Source organism: Leptodactylus fuscus, chromosome 11 (assembly GCF_031893055.1).
Source record: "Leptodactylus fuscus isolate aLepFus1 chromosome 11, aLepFus1.hap2, whole genome shotgun sequence".
Taxonomy (NCBI): domain Eukaryota; kingdom Metazoa; phylum Chordata; class Amphibia; order Anura; family Leptodactylidae; genus Leptodactylus; species Leptodactylus fuscus.
This window is the reverse complement of record NC_134275.1, coordinates 88,849,621-88,874,323: the sequence shown is the minus strand read 5'-3', so window position 1 is coordinate 88,874,323 and position 24,703 is coordinate 88,849,621. Positions and strand designations below refer to the sequence as shown.

Sequence of the window (24,703 nt, the reverse complement as noted above, 5' to 3'; positions counted from 1 at the left end):
AGAGCAGTCCCCCATACACTTATTAACCCCGTAAGAACCAATGGCCACCACAACCACATTAGCTAGGAAATGCACATAAATGCTGCATATGAGAATGCATATCATCAAAAGATACCCACAGAAGTGTAATGAGCCCTGTCAATCCTGTACTTGCTCTACTACCGAGTGGAACTTCTCCAGTGGTCTTCCCTTACTAAGTCATATAAATAACCTCAACGCGTTTCCCTTATCCTAAGGTTCATCAGGAGGTGGTTAGATGCAGCATTGCATAAACAGGCGATATGCGGTGAAAACCATTTGACCATTGACCAGTCAATCCCTAAGTAGTGGGGCCAACCTTCATGATCCCGCTAACTGCGGTTTTCATATACAGCATTGATGTGCATTTACTAGCTAATGTGGTTGTGGTGGCCATAGGTTCTTATGGGGTTAATAAGTGTATGGGGGACTGGTCTTGAAATACCGAAAAGCATTGTCCAGACATTGATTGTCTATCAATGTAAACCCTTTTATAGGGTAAGAGACTGGACATTGGTCACTTACACGGACACTGCACAAAAAGAAATGGAGATGAACTAATTTTTGTGGAAAAAGGTTATTTTTATTATTTTTTTCAATCAATATCCTTTCGAGCAGCCATCTTGTCTGGAGGTGAAGAACCTTCTCTTTACAGTTATATGAGAAGTTTGTCTCCAGCTCATAAGCGAGGGATGACTTTCATCTGGTACGGACGAGGTCGTGAAGCGTTAGTGTTGGGCTCAGGGCCGATACTCAGATTGTTCCTGTCCTCGGTGGGCTCCAAGGTAAACCTTTGCAATATAGTGGTTAGAAAGAGGAAAAGCTCCATCCGGGCCAGACCTTCTCCCACGCAGATACGCTTCCCTGAGAAGACAGAACAAACATAGACAATGAAAGATTGAGTGAAACTTTGCTGGGGGAGTATTTTGTGGGGTGGTCGGAGGAGTATCTTATAGAGCTGCTGGGGGAGTATTTTATGTGGCTGCAGGGGAGTATTTTATGGGGCTACTGGTGAGTATTTTATGGGGCTGTCGGGAGTATTTTATGGGGCTACTGGGGAGTATTTTATGGGGCTGCTGGGGGAGTATTTTATGGGGCTGCTGGGGGAGTATTTTATGGGCCTGCTGGAGGAGTATTTTATGGGCCTGCTGGAGGAGTATTTTATGGGGCTGCTGGGGGAGTATTTTATGGGGCTACTGGGGGAGTATTTTATGGGGCTGCTGGGGGAGTATTTTATGGGCCTGCTGGAGGAGTATTTTATGGGCCTGCTGGAGGAGTATTTTATGGGGCTGCTGGGGGAGTATTTTATGGGGCTACTGGGGGAGTATTTTATGGGGCTACTGTGGAGTATTTTATGGGGCTGCAGAGGAGTATTTTGTGGGGCTGTCAGGGGAATGTTTTATGGGGCTACTGGGGAGTATTTTGTGGGGCTGTCAGGGGAGTATTTTATGGGGCTGCAGGGGAGTATTTTATGGGGCTACTGTGGAGTATTTTATGGGGCTACTGTGGAGTATTTTATGGGGCTGCAGAGGAGTATTTTGTGGGGCTGTCAGGGGAATGTTTTATGGGGCTACTGGGGAGTATTTTATGGGGCTGTCAGGGGAGTATTTTATGGGGCTACTGGGGAGTATTTTATGGGGCTGTCAGGGGAGTATTTTATGGGGCTGCACGGGAGTATTTTATGGGGCTACTGTGGAGTATTTTATGGGGCTACTGTGGAGTATTTTATGGGGCTGCAGAGGAGTATTTTGTGGGGCTGTCAGGGGAATGTTTTATGGGGCTACTGGGGAGTATTTTGTGGGGCTGCAGGGGAGTATTTTATGGGGCTACTGGGGAGTATTTTATGGGGCTACTGGGGGAGTATTTTATGGGGCTACTGGTGAGTATTTTATGGGGCTGCTGGGGGAGTATTTTATAGGGCTGCAGAGGAGTATTTTGTGGGGCTGTCAGGGGAGTGTTTTATGGGGTTACTGGGGAGTATTTTGTAGGGCTGTGAGGGGAGTATTTTATGGGGCTGCAGGGGAGTATTTTATGGGGCTACTGGTGAGTATTTTATGGGGCTGCTGGGGGAGTATTTTATAGGGCTGCAGAGGAGTATTTTATGGGGCTGCAGGGGAGTATTTTATGGGGCTGTCAGGGGAATGTTTTATGGGGCTACTGGGGAGTATTTTGTGGGGCTGTCAGGGGAGTATTTTATGGGGCTGCAGGGGAGTATTTTATGGGGCTGCTGGGGAGTATTTTATGGGGCTACTGGAGGAGTATTTTATGGGGCTACTGGTGAGTATTTTATGGGGCTGCTGGGGGAGTATTTTATGGGGCTACTGGTGAGTATTTTATGGGGCTGCTGGGGGAGTATTTTATAGGGCTGCAGAGGAGTATTTTGTGGGGCTGTCAGGGGAGTGTTTTATGGGGTTACTGGGGAGTATTTTGTAGGGCTGTCAGGGGAGAATTTTATAGGGCTACTGGGGGAGTATTTTATGGGGCTGCTGGGGGAGTATTTTGTGGGGCTCCTGGGGGAGTATTTTGTTGGGTTGCTGGGGGAGTATTTTGCTGGGTTGCTAAGGGAGTATTTTATAGGGCAGCTGGGGGAGTATTTTGTGCGGCTGTCGGGGGAGTATTTTGTGACAGCAGTATATCTGTAAAATTCAGCAAAAGGTGACTCCACAAAGCATTGCAAATATTTCTGTCCAGTAAAGTTTTCTGTTTTTTGTCTTAATAATTGATTGTGTGATAAAAAACAAACATACAAAAAAAAAACAAAAAAACATTTATTTCAAGGTTATCCCTTCAAAACAAGGGGGACACTCCTTTAAAATAGAACATCAATAGAAAATCTTTAGTGTCTGACAACCAGAACTGCCAATAATCTTCTTGAAGGAGGTGACACTGAGATAAGTGCAGTGACCTCTTAACTGCTTATCAAGCACAGTGCCATATGTTGTCTAGTGGCTGTGCTTGGTACTGCGGTTCTGTCCCATTTATTAGAAGCTACAGCATGGCCATGTGACCAGAGGTTGTGAAGTCACCGGCCAGTATAGAGGAAGTGGTGATTTTCTGAGCCCATGGCTGATGGTGGGGACGCAGGGAGTCAGATCATTGCTGATATGATATTGATGACCTCGCCTAAGGATAGAGCATACATTTTATACTCCAGGAAAATCCCTTTCACCAAATCAAGCCATGTTTTTGGCCTTATTAAGCCTAGCTTAGGGCCACCAGCCAGATCAAAATAGGAGGTCCTGAGAATATTTTAGCATGTCTAACCCCAGGATCCTATGGCGCTCCATCTCAGTCATAGACATGACCTCTTACCTGCGGAGAATGGCATAAAGGCATCACTTTTCTTAAAACAACCTTTCTCATCCAAAAAGTGTCCAGGATCAAACTCATTCGGGTTCTTGAAATGTTTGGGGTCTTTCAGGACAGAGGTCAGGACTGGAAACAACACTGTGCCCTAAAAGTAATTATAGAAATTAGGGTGATCATTTAAAGGGGCTCTATCATTGGGAAAAGTAATGTTTAGATAAGCACATCCTTGCATAGCCTTTAGAAATGGGAAGAATATGCAAATCTGTCTTCCATGATGTAAATAGGAAGATAGTGCCTCAGTCATGCAGCCCACTAGGGGGCACTCCCTTTAACATCATACCCGACCTTCCCAGAGGCCTTTGCTAGAATGATGTGGGATTTTACCAAGTACAGTCTCTCAGCCGAGGACAGCTGTTTCAATCTGATTGGATCTCTTCAGCCCGGTGCAGAGAAGACTGACTTGGCCGAGGTGAGAGGCTTCTAGACAGGGATAAGGGGATATCGTCACTCCTTAGGGGGAGACCACCATGTAATTGTGTGGAGTCTTATTAAGCCATATGCGCTCCACTGTGAGGGATCATGGGAAGAATATGCAAATCTGTCTTCCATGATGTATATAGGAAGACAGTGCCTCAGTCATGCAGCCCACTAGGGGGTGCTCCCTTTAACATCATGCCCGACCTTCCCAGAGGCCTTTAGAAAGGCTTTTCCACACCTACCTTTAGTATCTAAATTGCCTCAGCAGATTTTGAATAAGTCCATTTTTATTTATATGTTAATGAGCTTCCACCGTGCACCGGAAGTGTATGTGTGCACTGTCTGCTCTATGTGTATGCAGGGCAGAGACGAATCATCAGCACAGCAGCCTCTGCTATAGATACACCTAGAGCTGAGTGATCATAGACACTATGATAGTAGTGATATACAGTAATAATACTGATGTGAAAAGATAAGAGAGTCCGGAGGATTGGAAGACAACAGAGCGCACCTTAGGAATGTGATATCCTCTGAAGGTCGTGTCCTTGCTGGCGGCGTGGGGAACTCCTGCGGGGACAATATCTGCAAATCTCTGGATCTCGTGGATCACGGCCTCTGTATACGGCATCTTACTCTTGTCTTCCATCGATGGACTCCGATCTCTGCCTATTACATTGTCAATCTCTTGGTGAATTTTTGCTAAAATTAAGAAAAACAGAACATTACTTTGTATTCTAATTGTATTCATAGCACGATGACAACTAAGGAATCAGATTGTTTAGAGGACATCATAGAGGACAATATGATGTAATATTACAGTAGGACTGGGGAAAGCTGGAGGTATGGGGACATGGTAAAACTGGTATAATTTGGATAAAAGTGATGTCATACAGTATGGCCAAACGTAACAATTATGTATTATATAGTAAAGTGATCACTGACATAGACTCGGGGATATCGGTGGACATTAATCCGAAAGGCTCCTTGTCGTGTGGTTGACTTTTAAGGATAAACTGCTAAATAGTGATGAGTGAATACCGCTCGATCCCTGGCGCTTTTTTTTACAGCAATGACTGTGCAGGGGAGGTGGGACAGAAACTAGGACAACGTAGGCAACAGTCATTGGCTGGCTAAATCAGCTGACCTCAAATCTATAAGAATAGCGGTTTTCAGATTTGGTTCAGTTTCCCAAAAGCCCATGTTAGAGCTCCAATTCCGTACCACCTTTCCCCCCCCCCAATATACCTTTCCCATCTCCTGGTATATACCTGTTTTGAGCTGAGTATATACTTCTAACATACAGAGGTATTTGGGCACTATAGTTTGGCAGGGCTCACCTGACACAATGACAGTTAAGGCTGGGGGCTGTTGGATTTCCCATTGCCTATGTCATCTGTGCTTGTCGTGGGCAATGTGATTTAAAGGGGTGTATGCTAATCTTTCTTTAGCTTTAAATTTGGGTTTCTGTCCATACTAATGTAGAGGAAAGAAGGTTTCCAGGTATTTTTCCATTTTCCATACAGGTTATATTGAGGTTTGAGTGTTTAGTTGATAGGCTGTGATAGTGGGGTAATCCTGGGACTTGGGCATGTTAGATGCCCCCAGACATGCTCCCCCTGCTGTCCCAGTATGTTAGATGCCCCCAGACATGCTCCCCCTGCTGTCCCAGTGTGTTAGATGCCCCCAGACATGCTCCCCCTGCTGTCCCAGTGTGTTAGATGCCCCCAGACATGCTCCCCCTGCTGTCCCAGTATGTTAGATGCCCCCAGACATGCTCCCCCTGCTGTCCCAGTGTGTTAGATGCCCCCAGACATGCTTCCCCTGCTGTCCCAGTGTGTTAGATGCCCCCAGACATGCTCCCCCTGCTGTCCCAGTGTGTTAGATGCCCCCAGACATGCTTCCCCTGCTGTCCCAGTGTGTTAGATGCCCCCAGACATGTTCCCCCTGCTGTCCCAGTTACATTGCAGAGGTGTTGGCATCATTCCCTGGGGTGTCATTGAGGACTTGGTGACTCCAATTGGTCGAATTTTGGTTTCCCTTGAAACAAGCATTTTTTTTCCCATAGACTATAATGGGATTCAATATTCAATTGAATAGTCAAATATTGAGGGTCTACTCGCTCATCTCTACCGCTAAAGTATGTGAATGCGAGGAGTGCCATTATTCCTGGCCATGATGTGACTTTAACCCTCGGCATGCTGTATCTGGAGTTGGTAGTTCTCTCTGAGCTGTTGGATGGAGACTAGCTGCCATATCCCGCACACAGTAAGAAGAGGAGAATCTGCTCTATGTCTGTTTCTTTCACTCCCAAACAGTCCCAGGACCTTGCAGGACATATATAGGGAAACAATGAGTCTTACTGATGTAAGTAAAGCTACTACTCCCCCCCCATCCACTCCATTATACGGCTCCTCCTCCGATAACATCGGCACGTGCATGTGCAATGGAGTCTGTATCGCCGAAGCTGACAATACATCTCTATTGCGCAATGTGGGTGTCAGGATTTGATCCTGTTTCCTGGTGCCTTGTTCTGTGTCTCCTTCTTTGCTGAGCTGATTGAATAGTTGTCTACTGGACTATTGTGTTGCACCTACTCGTGAGGCTCATCCTCTGTTTCTACTGAGTTCGCCCTGATTGGACTGCCTATATATAAGGGACCCTGACACTTCTTGCTTTGTGTTAGCATTGTGTCCAGTTAACTGAATACAGTCTGTACACCCAGGAGACCTCCTTGCTGGAGATCTTTCAGTTCCTTGGAACTTCACCTTTTCTGGCCACAAACACTCTACAGCTTCACTGCAGCTCCTGAGATATGACGGAACATTTCCCTGGTCTTTAGATACCTGAATCCGGACAACAACTGCAGCCCCAACCCCCCCACAGACTATCCATGTGCTGTATTCAGCCTCCTCTGCCTTACCTGACTACTGAACTCCTGCTCCCCTACCACTGGAAGCCTGCACAATAGAGAAGTATTGAAGGCTATGGGCACAGCGCGACGCGTTCCCGGTAGAAGGAGACAGGTAAAGTAGAATAGAGAAGGGGGAGAACCTTTGTGTAAGAAGGAAATAGCTAGACTAGTCCAAAACACAGACACAATATGGAGGTGGACAATGTGCTACAGCTCCAAAATTCTATGTACATGAGACAGGACCATCTCTATGGCCATGACCACCTTCCACAAAGTCTTTATCAGTTGTAAAAGTGTCACAACTTGTTTGTTTTCTGGTGCAAAATATGAAGAATCCTGACTCACTCTGCTTAAGGGGATATTGTCACTCCTTATGGAGAGACCACCATATAGGTGTGTGGAGACTCATTAAGCCTTTAGCACTCCACTTTGCAAAGGACCATGGGAAGAATATGCAAATCTGTCTTCCATGATGTAATTAGGAAGTCAGATGCTGCCTCTGTATTGCACACCAATAGAGAGCGCTCACTGGAATGTGCAAGCCTGTCTTCCCTGATGTAGTTTTTTTTAACTTGTTTACCCCCACTGGGGCATCTTCCCTGATGTAGTTAGGAAGACAGAACTCCAGTGAAATAACCCAATAAAGGCTGCTCCCTTTCGCAGCATGCTCGACCTTCCAAGAGTTACGGGGATATTGTCACTCCTTAGGGAGAGACCACCATATAGGTGTGTGGAGACTTGTTAAGCCTTTAGCACTCCACTTTGCAAGGAACTATGGGAAGAATATGCAAATCTGCCTTCCATGATGTAATTAGGAAGACAGTTGCTGTCTCAGTATTGCAAACCAATAGAGGGCGCTCACTGAAATGTGTAAGCCTGTCTTATGACAAGAGGCCTTTGTTTTGCAAGGACGCTGGGATTATCACCAGGTATAGTCTCTCAATCGAGGACAGCTGTTTCAATGTACTTGCATCTCTTCAGCTCGATGTAGAGAGGACTATAACCTGGTAGAGGTACTCTGCTTAGAAAATCTCCCCGGTGTGTCCACTGGTCCATGGGCGTAAAGTAGAACTCTATCCTCTATTGCCTAGCCCGTGCCTCTTGAGCGGAGTCTACCAATAGCTCAGACCTATTATTATGGATTCTGTTGCATTTCTGGGTTATAGTGGGGGAGGAGGATGAACTGGTGATGTTCTTGGACATGACTGATATTCAGGAGCAGAATATTAAAGGGATTGTTCAGGTTCAGACATTTGAATGCAGGCAGCAGTGGAGGTTTAAGAAATTAAAATGCTTTAATACTTACCTGTATCCTCTGCGGTGTTCCTACAGGGGGTCTGACATCTCTGGCCTGTTTGTACACAGAGTGACTGCAGGCATTATATCACATCGATGGGAATGCTGCAACCAAACCCAACTCTGTATACTGAAAGAGATGAATGCCTGCAGCAGCCCCATCGCCTTCACTGCTGCAGCGTCTCTCTATAACAACAGAGCAGAGGAGGCTACGGGCAGCCCAGTGCAGGAGCAGAGGGGGATGGTGCAGGTAAGTATTAATTGGGGTTGAGCCAATCTTGACTTTTCAGGATTGATTTCGAAATCCGATTTCCAATAATTTTTCATTCGAACCCGATCTCAATCCCAATTCCGATCCCAATGGAAGTCAATGGGATTTTTTTACTAATCGGAGATCAGATTTTAAAAGCAATCCTATTCACTATACAGCATGGAATCTAACAAGAGAACGCTTTAATTGTTAGAATCCACGCTGTGTAGTGATTTTTTTTAATCACTAAGTAGCCAGAGGATTTTTTTAATCCTCTGGCTACTTAGTCCCCCCTGGTGTCCACTTACCTGCAGAGATGGCTGCTCCAGTGCCCGGTGTTCTCGTTCTTCTTTGCCTCGCTGCCCCCGACTCCCAGGTTAGGAGAGTGTGGGCGGGTACTGGGAGGGGAGACATCACGTCTCCTCGCCCTGTACCCGCCCACACTCTCCTAAGCCACAAGCCCCACCTTCTTCCTAGCTCTTTAACACCAACCTGGGAGGCAGGGGGCAGTGAGGCGAAGAAGAACGAGAACACCGGGCATCGGACCAGCCATCTCTGCAGTTAAGTAGCTACTAGAGATGTTAGCTAGTCTCCCATTTGAAAGAATGGACGCAGCCGTCACGCAGAGGGTTAAGGCTGTGTGCCAGCTGTTTCCATTCATTCCTATGAAACCACAGCGGAGTTTCACACTGAGTATACACTCCCACCTAAAAAGATCATGTTTAGAATTACGATGGCGATCGTGAAATTTTCTCGACCGCCGATCGGAATCCGATCTTTTCCGAACATGATTGCTCAACCCTAGTATTAATGCATTTTTATTTTTAAAACTCCTCTGCTTTCTGCATTCAAACGTATGAACCCGAACAATCCCTTTAACATCAAGTTCCTGGACCCCAAAATAAAGTCTACAACAGGATCACCCGCCTACAGTGCCATGTGCTACCTATGATAGTGCTCTCTTGTGTAGAAGGAATATACCCTATATCTACAACCCTATAAGGCTGCATTCACACAGAATAACGCCAGGCGTCATTTGTGTGTAATTTGCGTGTCTTTTACGGCCGTCATAAAACGTTTACATAGAGTTCTATAGGAAAAGACGGCCGTAATTTACTGCTTACAATGACGGCCGTCTTTTCCTATAGAACTCTATGTAAACGTTTTATGACGGCCGTAAAAGACACACAAATTACACACAAATGACGCCTGGCGTTACTCTGTGTGAATGCAGCCTAAAAGGCTAGCTTCACACCTGCGCCCGGATTCCATTTCAGGGATTCCATCCCCCATTCCACTTGATAAATGCTGAGAGAAACGTCCTGCAAGCAGCGCTGTACTCTTCGCATTTCTCAGATGGAAACTGAGCGAACCTCATTACAGTCTATGGGGTCCATGGGCTTCTGGGGTAGCCTCTTTTTAAGTGGATTGGGTTTCCGTTTTTTTGGGTTCCTATATGGACCCGAAGAATGGAAACCCTATTGCAAGTGTGAACCTAGTGAAAGTGGAGAAGGATATATTATTTTCACATTTAACAAAACAAACAGACAAACAAAAATAAAACTGGTTATTACCTTGTATTTCCGGATATTTGATGAGTATAAGAAGGGCGTATCTCAGGGTCATACTCGTCGTCTCCGTCCCAGCAAAGAATAAGTCTAATATTGTCGCCTCTAGATTTGCATCATGAAATTCTGTGTCTGGATTATTTTTTTCCTGGAAATTAAAAACGTATTATTCTTTTACACACAACGCAAGTTAAGACGTCACAGATAATAGAAATACAGCAGTGAATTAGCAGCCAATAGAATGATTTGTTGTTATTATCACTGGGGCTGAACAACCCGATTCAGACGGGAGCCAATTCGGATTTGAAAAATTTTTTCCCTAACTTTTGTGCTCTGCTAAAATCCAAAAGTTTTGGGGTTCATCAACCATGAAACATTATTGTTGTTATGTCCGCTCGAACTTCTGTGCCATCCGCTCTCATTCTGACATGTTCAGTTTTGATACTTTGCTTTGGGTTCCTATTCCTTCACCTTGGTAATTGATTGACCAATTTACCACCACACTCATCTCCTTCACCTTGGTTTGCCTCTGCCCCTCTAATGGTTAATGCTTGTTTTTTCTGTGTGATTGACAGCCAGGTCTGGGGCGGGTTCTTCCTTCCTATTTATTGTTTGCTGACATTCACATTGGTGCCTGCTATTGCCTCGTGTGAGCTGGCTTTTCTGTATTCTTATTCTTGACCTCTGGCTTACCCTTTGACTATTCTTTGGCATTTTGATTCTGTACTGCGTTGCTCGACTGTTACTGGACCCTCGGCTAGCTGACCTCCCTTTGTTGTTGTTTGTCTTATCTGCGTTTTGTGTCGTCACATCTATAGGAAGGGCCTGTCGACCAGTTGTTGCCTATTACTTAGGATAGGACTGGCAGGGACAGGGACAGCGGGGGGTTTCAGCTTAGGGTTCACTGTCTCTTGTGCCCCTCTCCCCAGGGTTCACCAGCAGCTAGCAATTCCCTTACAATTATACTCTGGAGTCTCCTCAAATCCCAGAATATAATAATTGGAGGCCTAGAGGAGGGGAGTAAAAGTAAAAACTTTTAATATTCCCTTTACCGCCCCGTTTCTAGACATCACGACAGCATCTAGCCACTTCGGGCCTCTGTGATAGAACCTCAGGGACATTCATCGAAAACCAATCAGTTATCTACAAACCCACCTCCTCCATCTTTATGAGGAAGCAATCGATGAAGTCTCGGGGGCAGTTCTCATCCAGGGTGGCTCGGTGCGTGTTCAGCATCTCCTTAATAAATTGTTTTATCTTATCCATAATTTTGATCATCATTTGATGAGGACCCGGAATGCGCTTCATTATGGTCGGGAACATGGTAAGTAACTAATTAAAAAAAAAAAAAAAATAGAAAAAGTAACAATATTTGAGACAACATTGTAAAAATCCTTCCATTTTATGTCTGCAATTCCTGAACATAGCAAAAGGTCTTCAAACTAGAAACAGTCCTTGCACGGTGCGACCCCGCAGCCGCACTCACTATAACTGGTCCACAATAGTTTCCTAATCTACCAAATGTATCTTAGTGAGATGTACGAGACAGAAGGAAGAGAATATGACGGGAGGATCCGACAACACAGGGGTTGTTTGTAGTCTGTTACCATGGAGACAGATTGCTAATGTTATATGTATCGAGATGGACCAACCACTTTGTAACAAGTTCATTACACAATTTCCAAAATGTTAGCTTTAGCTGAACACAAAATGCTGACAAATCCACCAAAGTTTCTTATTATTCTCTGGGGTCTCTTCTGGCCTAAGGTATAATAATTGGACGCCATGGAAGATACTCACCTTTCCTGCACTTTGCCAAAGCATCCTTCAGTGTTCGGGCCTTTCCGACCCATCCACCATGTCTTCTGGCCCCCAGATGGCCACTGAGGCCTGCGCTTTGGCCTGACACATCATGTGAGGGTCGTTGACATCATCAGGGTTTGACAATACAGCATTTTCCAAAAAATACATTCTTATTCTTATTCTTATGGTAGAGTTGGAAGGGACCTCAAGGGCCATCGGGTCCAACCCCCTGCGAGTGCAGGTTTATGTTTATCCAGATTCCGCTTGAAGATTTCCATTGATGGAGCGCCCACCACCTCCCGTGGCAGCCTATTCCACTCTCTCACTCCCCTCACTGTCAGAAAGTTTTTCCTAATGTCTAATCTGTATCTCTTTCCCTTTCGTTTCATCCCATTGCTTCTTGTACTTCCTTGTGCTAATGAGAATAGGGGAGATCCCTCTGCACTGTGACTACCTTTCAGATATTTGTAGACTGCTATTAAATCTCCCCTCAGCCTTCTCTTCTGCAAACTAAACAATCCCAGTTCTTTTAGCCGCTCCTCATAGGACATGGTTTGCAGACCTTCCACCATTTTGGTTGCTCTTCTCTGGACTTGCTCCAATATATCGATGTCTTTCTTGAATTGAGGCGCCCAGAACTGTACACAGTATTCCAGGTGTGGTCTGACCAGGGAAGAGGACAGCGGAATAATGACCTCTCTTCATCTAGATTCAATGCTTGTCTTAATACATCCCAGAATTGTATTCGCCTTTTTTGCAGCAGCACCGCACTGTTGGCTCATGTTGAATTTGTGATCTACTATTATGCCCAAGTCCTTTTCCCCTATGCTATCACTTAGTTCTATTCCTCCCATACTATACAGTCCTATGAAAAAGTTTGGGCACCCCTATTAATCTTAATCATTTTTAGTTCTAAATATTTTGGTGTTTGCAGCAGCCATTTCAGTTTGATATATCTAATAACTGATGGACACAGTAATATTTCAGGATTGAAATGAGGTTTATTGTACTAACAGAAAATGCGCAATATGCATTAAACCAAAATTTGACCGGTGCAAAAATATGGGCACCTCCACAGAAAAGTGACATTAATATTTAGTAGATCCTCCTTTTGCAAAGATAACAGCCTCTAGTCGCTTCCTGTAGCTTTTAATCAGTTCCTGGATAAAGGGATTTTGGACCATTTCTTTCTACAAAACAATTCAAGTTCAGTTAAGTTTGATGGTCACCGAGCATGGACAGGCCGCTCTCAAATGATCTGAAAACAAAGATTGTTCAACATAGTTGTTCAGGGGAAGGATACAAAACGTTGTCTCAGAGATTTAACCTGTCAGTTTCCACTGTGAGGAACATAGTAAGGAAATGGAAGACCACAGGGACAGTTCTTGTTAAGCCCAAAAGTGGCAGGCCAAGAAAAATATCAGAAAGGCAGAGAAGAAGAATGGTGAGAACAGTCAAGGACAATCCACAGACACCTCCAAAGAGCTGCAGCATCATCTTGCTGCAGATGGTGTCACTGTGCATCGGTCAACTATACAGCGCACTTTGCACAAATAGAAGCTGTATGGGAGAGTGATGAGAAAGAAGCCGTTTCTGCACGTACGCCACAAATAGAGTTGCCTGAGGTATGAAAAAGCACATTTGGAGAAGGCAGCTTCATTTTGGAAACAAAAATTGAGTTGTTTGGTTATAAAAAAAAGGCGTTATGCATGGCGTCCAAAAAGAAACAGCATTCCAAGAAAAACACATGCTACCCACTGTAAGATTTGGTGGAGGTTCCATCATGCTTTGGGGCTGTGTGGCCAATGCCGGCATCGGGAATCTTGTTAAAGTTGAGAGTCGCATGGATTCCACTCAGTATCAGCAGATTCTTGAGAATAATGTTCAAGAATCAGTGACGAAGTTGAAGTTACGCCGGGGATGGAGATTTCAGCAAGACAATGATCCAAAACACTGCTCCAAATCAACTCAGGCATTCATGCAGAGGAACAATTACAATGTTCTGGAATGGCCATCCCAGTCCCCAGACCCAGACCCAGTCCCCAGTGGCGTACGTGCAGAAACAGCTTCTTTCTCATCACTCTCCCATACAGCTTCTATTTGTGCAAAGTGCGCTGTATAGTTGACCGATGCACAGTGACACCATCTGCAGCAAGATGATGCTGCAGCTCTTTGGAGGTGTCTGTGGATTGTCCTTGACTGTTCTCACCATTCTTCTTCTCTGCCTTTCTGATATTTTTCTTGGCCTGCCACTTCTGGGCTTAACAAGAACTGTCCCTGTGGTCTTCCATTTCCTTACTATGTTCCTCACAGTGGAAACTGACAGGTTACATCTCTGAGACAACGTTTTGTATCCTTCCCCTGAACAACTATGTTGAGCAATCTTTGTTTTCAGATCATTTGAGAGCGGGCTGTCCATGCTCGGCGACCATCAAACTTAACTGAACTTGAATTGTTTTGTAGAAAGAAATGGTCCAAAATCCCTTCATCCAGGATCCAGGAACTGATTAAAAGCTACAGGAAGCGACTAGAGGCTGTTATCTTTGCAAAAGGAGGATCTACTAAATATTAATGTCACTTTTCTGTTGAGGTGCCAATACTTTTGCACCAGTCAAATTTTGGTTTATTGCATATTGCACATTTTCTGTTAGTACAATAAACCTCATTTCAATCCTGAAATATTACTGTGTCCATCAGTTATTAGATATATCAAACTGAAATGGCTGCTGCAAATACCAAAATATTTAGAACTAAAAATGATTAAGATTAATAGGGGTGCCCAAACTTTTTCATAGGACTGTATATGTTTTTTACATTTCTGTTACCCAGATGTAGAACTTTGCATTTGTCCCTGTTAAATCCCATTTTGTTGGCCTCAGCCCATTGTTCCAGTGTGTCTAAGTCCTTTTGAATACACTCTCTCTCCTCTCTAGTGTTGGCTATTCCTCCTATCTTCGTATCATCTGCAAATTTTATGAGTTCCCCAATAATTCCATCGTCCAGATCATTTATAAAGATATTAAACAGTACTGGGCCCAGAACAGAGCCCTGCGGCACCCCGCTTTTGACTTTCTTCCAGTTGGATGTGTAGCCATTTAGTATTACTCGTTGTGCCCGATCATTAAGCCAGTTGTGAATCCACCGAACTGATTTTTTGTCAAAGCCATACTTAATCATTTTTTCAATAAGAAGGTTATGTGATACTTTATCAAATGCCTTACTGAAGTCAAGATATACTATGTCCACGGCATTCCCTTGGTCCAACCATTCAGTGATTTTGTTGTAGAAGGAAATCAGGTTAGTCTGACAAGATTTATTGGTCATAAAGCCGTGCTGGCTCTGGTTAATTAATGCCTTCCCATCCAGGTACCGAAGTAAATGTTCCTTGACAATTTGCTCAAAGATTTTTCCTGCTATCGAGGTCAGACTTACCGGCCTGTAATTTCCTGGATCGTCCCTTTTCCCCTTTTTGTAGATGGGGACAACATTTGCCCTTTTCCAATCTAAAGGGACCACTCCTGTTTCCCATGACTTACCGAAGATTATAGCAAGGGGTTCTGTTATTTCCTCTGCTATCTCTTTCAGGACTCTAGGGTGTAAATCATCTGGTCCTGGGGACTTGGTTTCCTGTAACTTGGCTAAGTGCTCTCTTACCAGACCTTTGCTTATAGTCAGCTTGGAGTCCTCCTTCCCCTCATCTCCATCACCATTAATGTCGATATTTCCATTCGTTTCTTGGGAGAAGACGGATACAAAATATGAATTTAGTAGCTCCGCCTGCTGTTCCACCATGTTAACTGTTTCTCCTTTGTCATTCTTCAGGACTCCAATGGTCTCCTTCACTTTTCTTTTGCTTTTAACATATCCCCAAAATCCTTTTACCTTACTCTTTGCCTCTTTTGCAAGCTTCACTTCGTGTTCAGCCTTAGCTCCTTTGATGCTTGTCTGCAGAGTCTGCAGACTGCTGTGTACTCTTCCTTAGGTATACTTCCCATCTTCCACTTTTTGTAGGTTTCCTTTTTCCTTTTTAGCAGGTTATGTAATTTTTTGGTCATCCATCCTGATATTTTTAGGTGCTTCCCATTTTTCTTCCTTCTAGGTATTGTTAGTTCCTGTGCTTTAATGATTTCCCTACGGAAGATTTCCCACCCTTCATGTGCATTTTTGTGCTTAAGAATTTTGCACCATGGAATTCTGCTAACCCTTGCCTTCAGGCTCTTGAAGTCTGCCCTGCTAAAGTCGAGCCTTGAAGTCTGTGTCTTCTCAGGTCTTCTTCTTCTTGCAACCCCAAACTCAAGTATAGCATGATCGCTGAATCCCAGTGTCCCTGCTACCCGTAGTCCCTTAACCATGTGCTCTTTGTTGGTTAGGACTAGGTCCAAAATGGATGTTCCTCTCGTGTTTTCTTCTACTAGCTGGGCAATGAAGTTGTCTGCTAGAGAGGATAAAAATTTGATGGAGCCTTTACTCTTGGCTGTGTGGGTTTCCCAATGAATGTCAGGGTAATTGAAGTCTCCCATGATCACTATTTCATGTTTCTTTGAGAGCGTGGTCATTTGCTGTGAAAAAATCTCATCCATGTCTTCTGTCTGTCCTGGTGGTCTGTAATAAACGCCTAGTATGATGTCCTTATCATTGTTTTTCCCTTGAATTACTACCCAAATAATTTCCAGTAGAATACCCCATGTCCATTACAATTATTTGTAAACATAATCTTACAGGGTTCGCCCATCACTAGTAGTGAATGGTAATAAATCCTTGATCGTTACATTGTATCCATATACATGAGAGATATTCTATAATATTTACCATCGCTGATCGGCTGTTGAACAGCTCAGAAAGATCGTGAATAAGTGACATGAGAGTCAAGAACTTTGGGTCTTCATAGTCAAACCTTTCACCAAACACAACGGAGCAGATGACATTGGACACAGCGAGTCTCAGGATGTCTTCTGGGTTAATGGAATTGTCTGTAAATATAAAGGAGATGTCGGTCATTACTTTCATCGCTTCTTTGTAAGCTCATAGTTGTACATCCTATAGCGGCACCAAGGTCATCCCTGCAGTGTAGACCAGAAGACTGTAATGTAATGTATTAGCCCCAGCAAAAATGCCCTCAGAGGTTTATTATGGGAAGGGGGGGGGGGGCAGACTGTATAATAAATATACAAAAATTAAAGACATAAACTAAGAAAATGAACACAACCACATCACATGTTCTCGCCCCATCCCCAGTGACATAACAATCTACAGTCCTATGAAAAAGTTTGGGCACCCCTATTAATCTTAATCATTTTTAGTTCTAAATATTTTGGTATTTGCAACAGCCATTTCAGTTTGATATATCTAATAACTGATGGACACAGTAATATTTCAGGATTGAAATGAGGTTTATTGTACTAACAGAAAATGTGCAATATACATTAAACCAAAATTTGACTGGTGCAAAAGTATGGGCACCTCAACAGAAAAGTGACATTAATATTTAGTAGATCCTCCTTTTGCAAAGATAACAGCCTCTAGTCGCTTCCTGTAGCTTTTAATCAGTTCCTGGATCCTGGATAAAGGTATTTTGGACAAACAATTCAAGTTCAGTTAAGTTAGATGGTCGCCGAGCATGGACAGCCCGCTTCAAATCATCCCACAGATGTTCAATGATATTCAGGTCTGGGGACTGGGATGGCCATTCCAGAACATTGTAATTGTTCCTCTGCATGAATGCCTGAGGATTTGGAGCGGTGTTTTGGATCATTGTCTTGCTGAAATCTCCATCCCCGGCGTAACTTCAACTTCGTCACTGATTCTTGAATATTATTCTCAAGAATCTGCTGATACTGAGTGGAATCCATGCGACCCTCAACTTTAACAAGATTCCCGGTGCCGGCATTGGCTACACAGCCCCAAAACATGATGGAACCTCCACCAAATCTTACAGTGGGTAGCATGTGTTTTTCTTGGAATGCTGTTTCTTTTTGGACGCCATGCATAACGCCTTTTTTTTTTATAACCAAACAACTCAATCTTTGTTTCCAAAATGAAGCTGCCTTGTCCAAATGTGCTTTTTCATACCTCAGGCAACTCTATTTGTGGCGTACGTGCAGAAACGGCTTCTTTCTCATCACTCTCCCATACAGCTTCTATTTGTGTAAAGTGCGCTGTATAGTTGACCGATGCACAGTGACACCATCTGCAGCAAGATGATGCTGCAGCTCTTTGGAGGTGGTCTGTGGATTGTCCTTGACTCTTCTCACCATTCTTCTTCTCTGCCTTTCTGATATTTTTCTTGGCCTGCCACTTCTGGGCTTAACAAGAACTGTCCCTGTGCTCTTCCATTTCCTTACTATGTTCCTCACAGTGGAAACTGACAGGTTAAATCTCTGAGACAACGTTTTGTATCCTTCCCCTGAACAACTATGTTGAACAATCTTTGTTTTCAGATCATTTGAGAGCGGGCTGTCCATGCTCGGCGACCATCAAATTTAACTGAACTTGAATTGTTTTGTAGAAAGAAATGGTCCAAAATCCCTTCATCCAGGATCCAGGAACTGATTAAAAGCTACAGGAAGCGACTAGAGGCTGTTATCTTTGCAAAAGGAGGATCTACTAAATATTAATGTCACTTTTCTGTTGAGGTGCCCATACTTTTGCACCGGTCAAATTTTGGTTTAATGCGTATTGCACATTTTCTGTTAGTACAATAAACCTCATTTCAATCCTGAAATATTACTGTGTCCATCAGTTATTAGATATATCAAACTGAAATGGCTGTTGCAAACACCAAAATATTTAGAACTAAAAATGATTAAGATTAATAGGGGTGCACAAACTTTTTCATAGGACTGTATGTCACCTACATTAAAGGGGCCCCGTCAGTGGCTGCAGGTGAATGGAGAGACGCCATGTTCAGCTACAACCTGAGCTCCTGTACAAGTCATCGGAGAGACTTGCACATACATGGCCACTGTCCATTCACTTGTGGTCGGGGCAGAACCTTGTTCTTGAGGTTGAGGTGGTTCATAGACGTGAGACCTCATCGATCAGGCATCTATGGGATAAGCTATGGACATAAATACAATGATGGGAATGTTCTTATAAGTCCATCTACATGGATATTGGTCACCAGCTATTTCCTATGTACGACCAGCCGGGGAGTGTGACAGATATTTTGGACCTCAACCTACTTTTGTCTTTCAAAACTTTCTGAGCGAGACATCGGGCTTCTTCTTGGATTCTTTCTTCAATGCTCCTCTTCCCCATTCCAAAATTTCTCAAAGTTGTCAGGGAAAATCTACGAATTATTTTCCACCTTTCTCCGCTGCTTGCAATGATCCCTGTAAGTGTAATAAGTGATAGAAGTAGAGACAAAGAAGACAAGATGATAAAGGAACAGACAAGAAACAATATAACAAGAGCTCAGCAAAGTCATAGAGTGAGACAAGAAATCATCCAAGAAGGTCCAGATCTCCTTATCCCAAAGCAGATGAGCAGGTATTGCTGGACTTACTGAGGGATCACAAGAATACTGACAGGTGGTCCCTGGGGAGAATACTGACAGGTGGTCCCTGGGGAGAATACTGACAGGTGGTCCCTGGGGAGAATACTGACAGGTGGTCCCTGGGGAGAATACTGACAGGTGGTCCCTGGGGAAAATACTGACAGGTGGTCCCTGGGGAGAATACTGACAGGTGGTCCCTGGGGAGAATACTGACAGGTGGTCCCTGGCGTGAATACTGACAGGTGGTCCCTGGGGAGAATACAGACAGGTGGTCCCTGGGGAGAATACTGACAGGTGGTCCCTGGGGAGAATACTGACAGGTGGTCCCTGGGGAAAATACTGACAGGTGGTCCCTGGGGAGAATACTGACAGGTGGTCCCTGGGGAAAATACTGACAGGTGGTCCCTGGGGAGAAAAATGACCGGTGGTCCCTGGGGAGAATAATGACAGGTGGTCCCTGGGGTGAATAATAACCGGTGGTCCCTGGGGAGAATACTGACAGGTGGTCCCTGGGGAAAATACTGACAGGTGGTCCCTGGGGAGAAAAATGACCGGTGGTCCCTGGGGAGAATAATGACAGGTGGTCCCTGGGGTGAATAATAACCGGTGGTCCCTGGGGAGAATACTGACAGGTGGTCCCTGGGGAAAATACTGACAGGTGGTCCCTGGGGTGAATACTGACAGGTGGTCCCTGGGGAAAATACTGACAGGTGGTCCCTGGGGTGAATACTGACAGGTGGTCCCTGGGGTGAATAATAACCGGTGGTCCCTGGGGAGAATACTGACAGGTGGTCCCTGGGGAAAATACTGACAGGTGGTCCCTGGGGAGAATAATAACCGGTGGTCCCTGGGGTGAATACTGACAGGTGGTCCCTGGGGAAAATACTGACAGGTGGTCCCTGGGGAGAATACTGACAGGTGGTCCCTGGGGAGAATACTGACAGGTGGTCCCTGGGGAGAATAATGACAGGTGGTCCCTGGGGTGAATACTGACAGGTGGTCCCTGGGGAGAATACTGACAGGTGGTCCCTGGGGAAAATACTGACAGGTGGTCCCTGGGGAGAATACTGACAGGTGGTCCCTGGGGAGAATACTGACAGGTGGTCCCTGGGGAGAATAATGACAGGTGGCCCCTGGGGTGAATACTGACAGGTGGTCCCTGGGGTGAATACTGACAGGTGGTCCCTGGGGAGAATAATGACCGGTGGTCCTTGGGGTGAATACTGACCGGTGGTCCCTGGGGAGAATAATGACCGGTGGTCCCTGGGGAGAATAATGACAGGTGGTCCCTGGGGAGAATACTGACAGGTGGTCCCTGGGGAGAATACTGACAGGTGGTCCCTGGGGTGAATACTGACAGGTGGTCCCTGGGGAGAATACTGACCGGTGGTCCCTGGGGTGAATACTGACCGGTGGTCCCTGGGGAGAATACTGACCGGTGGTCCCTGGGGTGAATACTGACCGGTGGTCCCTGGGGAGAATACTGACCGGTGGTCCCTGGGGAGAATACTGACCGGTGGTCCCTGGGGAAAATACTGACAGGTGGTCCCTGGGGTGAATATTGACAGGTGGTCCCTGGGGTGAATACTGACAGGTGGTCCCTAGGGAGAATATTGACAGGTGGTCCCTGGGGAGAATACTGACAGGTGGTCCCTGGGGAGAATAATGACAGGTGGTCCCTGGGGAGAATAATGACAGGTGGTCCCTGGGGAGAATAATGACAGGTGGTCCCTGGGGTGAATACTGACAGGTGGTCCCTGGGGAGAATACTGACAGGTGGTCCCTGGGGAGAATAATGACAGGTGGTCCCTGGGGAGAATAATGACAGGTGGTCCCTGGGGAGAATACTGACAGGTGGTCCCTGGGGAGAATAATGACAGGTGGTCCCTGGGGAGAATAATGACAGGTGGTCCCTGGGGAGAATAATGACAGGTGGTCCCTGGGGTGAATACTGACAGGTGGTCCCTGGGGAGAATACTGACAGGTGGTCCCTGGGGAGAATAATGACAGGTGGTCCCTGGGGAGAATAATGACAGGTGGTCCCTGGGGAGAATACTGACAGGTGGTCCCTGGGGAGAATAATGACAGGTGGTCCCTGGGGAGAATAATGACAGGTGGTCCCTGGGGAGAATACTGACAGGTGGTCCCTGGGGAGAATACTGACCGGTGGTCCCTGGGGAGAATACTGACCGGTGGTCCCTGGGGTGAATACTGACCGGTGGTCCCTGGGGAGAATACTGACCGGTGGTCCCTGGGGAGAATACTGACCGGTGGTCCCTGGGGAGAATACTGACCGGTGGTCCCTGGGGTGAATACTGACCGGTGGTCCCTGGGGAGAATACTGACCGGTGGTCCCTGGGGAAAATACTGACAGGTGGTCCCTGGGGAGAATAATGACAGGTGGTCCCTGGGGAGAATAATGACAGGTGGTCCCTGGGGAGAATAATGACAGGTGGTCCCTGGGGTGAATACTGACAGGTGGTTCCTGGGGTGAATACTGACAGGTGGTCCCTGGGGTGAATAATGACCGGTGGTCCCTGAGGTGAATACTGACAGGTGGTCCCTGGGGTGAATACTGACAGGTGGTCCCTGGGGTGAATAATGACAGGTGGTCCCTGGGGTGAATACTGACAGGTGGTCCCTGGGGTGAATAATGACAGGTGGTCCCTGGGGTGAATAATGACCGGTGGTCCCTGGGGTGAATACTGACAGGTGGTCCCTGGGGTGAATAATGACCGGTGGTCCCTGGGGTGAATACTGACCGGTGGTCCCTGGGGTGAATACTGACATGCACAGTCGGCTCTGCCCAGGCCCGATGCCCCGTGGAGTGAATGAAGAGCCGGAAGACGCCGCGGGGACGCTGCACGGAGAAGACTTCTAAAGGTCGGAGAAGAACCAGCGGTGATTGGATGACTGTATAGCATTCGGCCAATCAATGCTGGTTCTGCATCGAACTTTTACATTCGAATAGTGAGTGGTACTTGATCGAGTGCGAGTATTTCGAGTACCGTAGTATTGGATCGAATACCTACTCGATTGAATACTACTCGCTCATCTCTAATAATTATATATTGATAATGATATAAAATGACTTGTTTTGTGTTTTATCTTAGTCCTTTATGTTATTGACTTACCAAACTCATTAGATAAAATCTCGCCGGCTCCTACTTCTGTCCTATCACTAAACACGTCGCCGCGGTCCACCAACGCCTCCTTCACCGCATCGTATCCCGTCATTACTACTATCTGAAACTTTGCTAAGTAGATGGTATAGACCGGTCCGTACGTCTCACTGAGCTAGAGAGAGAGAAAACATCATAAAATAGCGCCCGGCGGCCATGTTCACACATGAATATTGGGGTGCTGCAGGTACATTGGACACTTGGTGCTGGACTCCCCCACAAGGATCAGGCGGTTGCTGATGGTTCCAGCACTGGCACCTCCTGGGATCAGCTTATTGTTATGTGACCCATCTAACATAACCTTGTTCTTCTCATTACACAAGACCTTTCGTTATACACAGTGATACTAATGTCCTATCCCCTATACACATATATCTATATACTGCACATAATCCCCATCATATACATTCATCATCACATTAGCTTCCATCCTAAGTCACATCAGTCCTGTCACAGGACAGCGATGGGGCCTCAGATCTTCCTCTTACCCTGTGAATGTCATCAGAATACAGACTGCTATGTACTGTCATCTACGGTAACCATCTATCTACGGTATTCATCTCAGAATGGGGATACGTTACAAATAATGGGGTCTGATCACCCCAAGGATCCTGAAAACTGGGCTGCTTTGCTCTCTGTTCTGAATGATACGGTTGTTGGACAGTTGTGCCCCAGTCTATGGGAGCGCGGTACATAGTATAGTGTAGTATAGGCTCAGCCATCTTCAGAAGTCCCATTGACATGAACTAAATAGGAAATACTTGTGTCTGACCAAATACTCGTTACCTTGACCAGCGCCCTGATAACGGTAACATTGCAGATGATCGTACGGTACTTACCTTAAGTAGTGACTGGGGTAGTTCGGAGTTGCTGATCTGCAGCATATTCCCCAGGCCGGGCAGAGGGGTCGGTCCTGGGGGCAGGTTCCTATGTTTGACCCTTCCCCACCATTTAATGAGGTATATGAGTAGAGCGACCCCAGTGGCCAAGAGAAGAGTTGATCCAATATTCAGAGCCATCCTGTGACTACAGCGCTGTGTGTACTGTGTCCTGGTCCCTGGTGACTACAGCGCTGTGTGTATTGTGTCCTTCCCTCCGGTCACTACAGCGCTGTGTGTACTGTGTCCTGGTCCCTGGTGACTACAGCGCTGTGTGTATTGTGTCCTTCCCTCCGGTCACTACAGCGCTGTGTGTACTGTGTCCTGCTCGCCGGTCACTATAGCGCTGTGTGCACTATGTCCTTCTATATCTATATAGCACAAGGGCGATCTGAGAGCAGGCGGGGAGTGTTTAGGGTGCAGAGTGCAATATATGTTCATAGCAATTCCTGTGTTATCTCCTACCAGTATAAACAGCAGCCCTGAAGGCAGAGACTTCTCTCCAGACACTCCCTTGCACGTTTTCTTGGCTCTGCCTCCTGCACCTCTCGGCTAACCACAGCCATCTTTGCACTCTCGTATCCTCTGGAGTCCCTCTATAGGATTCTCTATACGTTCCTACGTCTTGTAGCTGCGCCCGCTCCACCATAGTTTAACCGTTGGCAGCCGCTCCACCATATTAGTAAAATTGTAATATCTATGATTTAAAAAATGACGCCTCTGAAGGTCTGAACACTCACAGCAACACCAAATTAAGGCCAATTTTTGGAGTCAATCTCAGGTGTGGAATTAGCAGAGAAGAAAAGATCAGATTCTCTGCAACCTGCGAGCTCGACCTCATTGTTACGTTTCATGTTTCATATGGAATTGAGGCGCTGCTCTGACCTTCCAGCATGTAACACTAGACACAGTTTCCCTCTTCCATGAAGAACTCATTTCCACAATGTTAAACATTTATAGACATACTTTAAAAAATCTTGATATTTTATACATTTACTTTCAGTGCACCATCGTGTTTCCAGTCCTCAGCTTCGTCCTGAAAAGCCCCCAAACACTTCAAGAACCCGGATGAGTTTGATCCTGGACAGTTCCTGGATGAGAAAGGTTTTTGTAAGAAAAGTGATGCCTTTATTCCATTCTTGAGTTTTTTAACTGCAAATTTACCTGAACTTGTGAGCTTGACCCGGTGTCATTTTATCAATAATTTATCCCCCTCTGTTTTTCATAACCAAATAAATACAATAAAGCAACTACAGCCTAATATTACTAGGATATGAGGACCCACAATCTTAGGCATTCCCAACCTAATAATACCAGCCTATGGTTGCCCCAGTGTTACGGTTCTGTGTATATGTTTAAAAATAATATTTTTAAATGACAGACCCGCTAGTCTGCAAGGCACTGCAGCAAGGTCCACAGGCCCAGAAGGTCTGAATAGTGTGCTACCAGTTAAACTGCACTGGCAGTCATGTGGCGCGGTACACAATGTGAACAAGCTGCAACAACAACCTGCCAG

At 45.5% G+C, this 24,703-nt stretch overlaps 1 protein-coding gene across 1 annotated transcript; it reads right to left on the bottom strand.

Moving 5' to 3' along the window:
- Window positions 1-631: 631 nt before the first annotated feature.
- Window positions 632-23,555, bottom strand: LOC142184140 (cytochrome P450 2C8-like). Its single transcript, XM_075258869.1, has 9 exons — window positions 23,149-23,555; window positions 22,262-22,424; window positions 18,814-18,963; window positions 16,442-16,602; window positions 10,985-11,161; window positions 9,836-9,977; window positions 4,316-4,503; window positions 3,331-3,472; window positions 632-882 (listed from the first exon to the last, which is right to left on the bottom strand). Exons 1-9 carry the CDS (start codon window positions 23,326-23,328, stop codon window positions 698-700), a joined length of 1,488 nt encoding a protein of 495 aa, XP_075114970.1. The 5' UTR covers window positions 23,329-23,555; the 3' UTR covers window positions 632-697.
- Window positions 23,556-24,703: the final 1,148 nt, after the last annotated feature.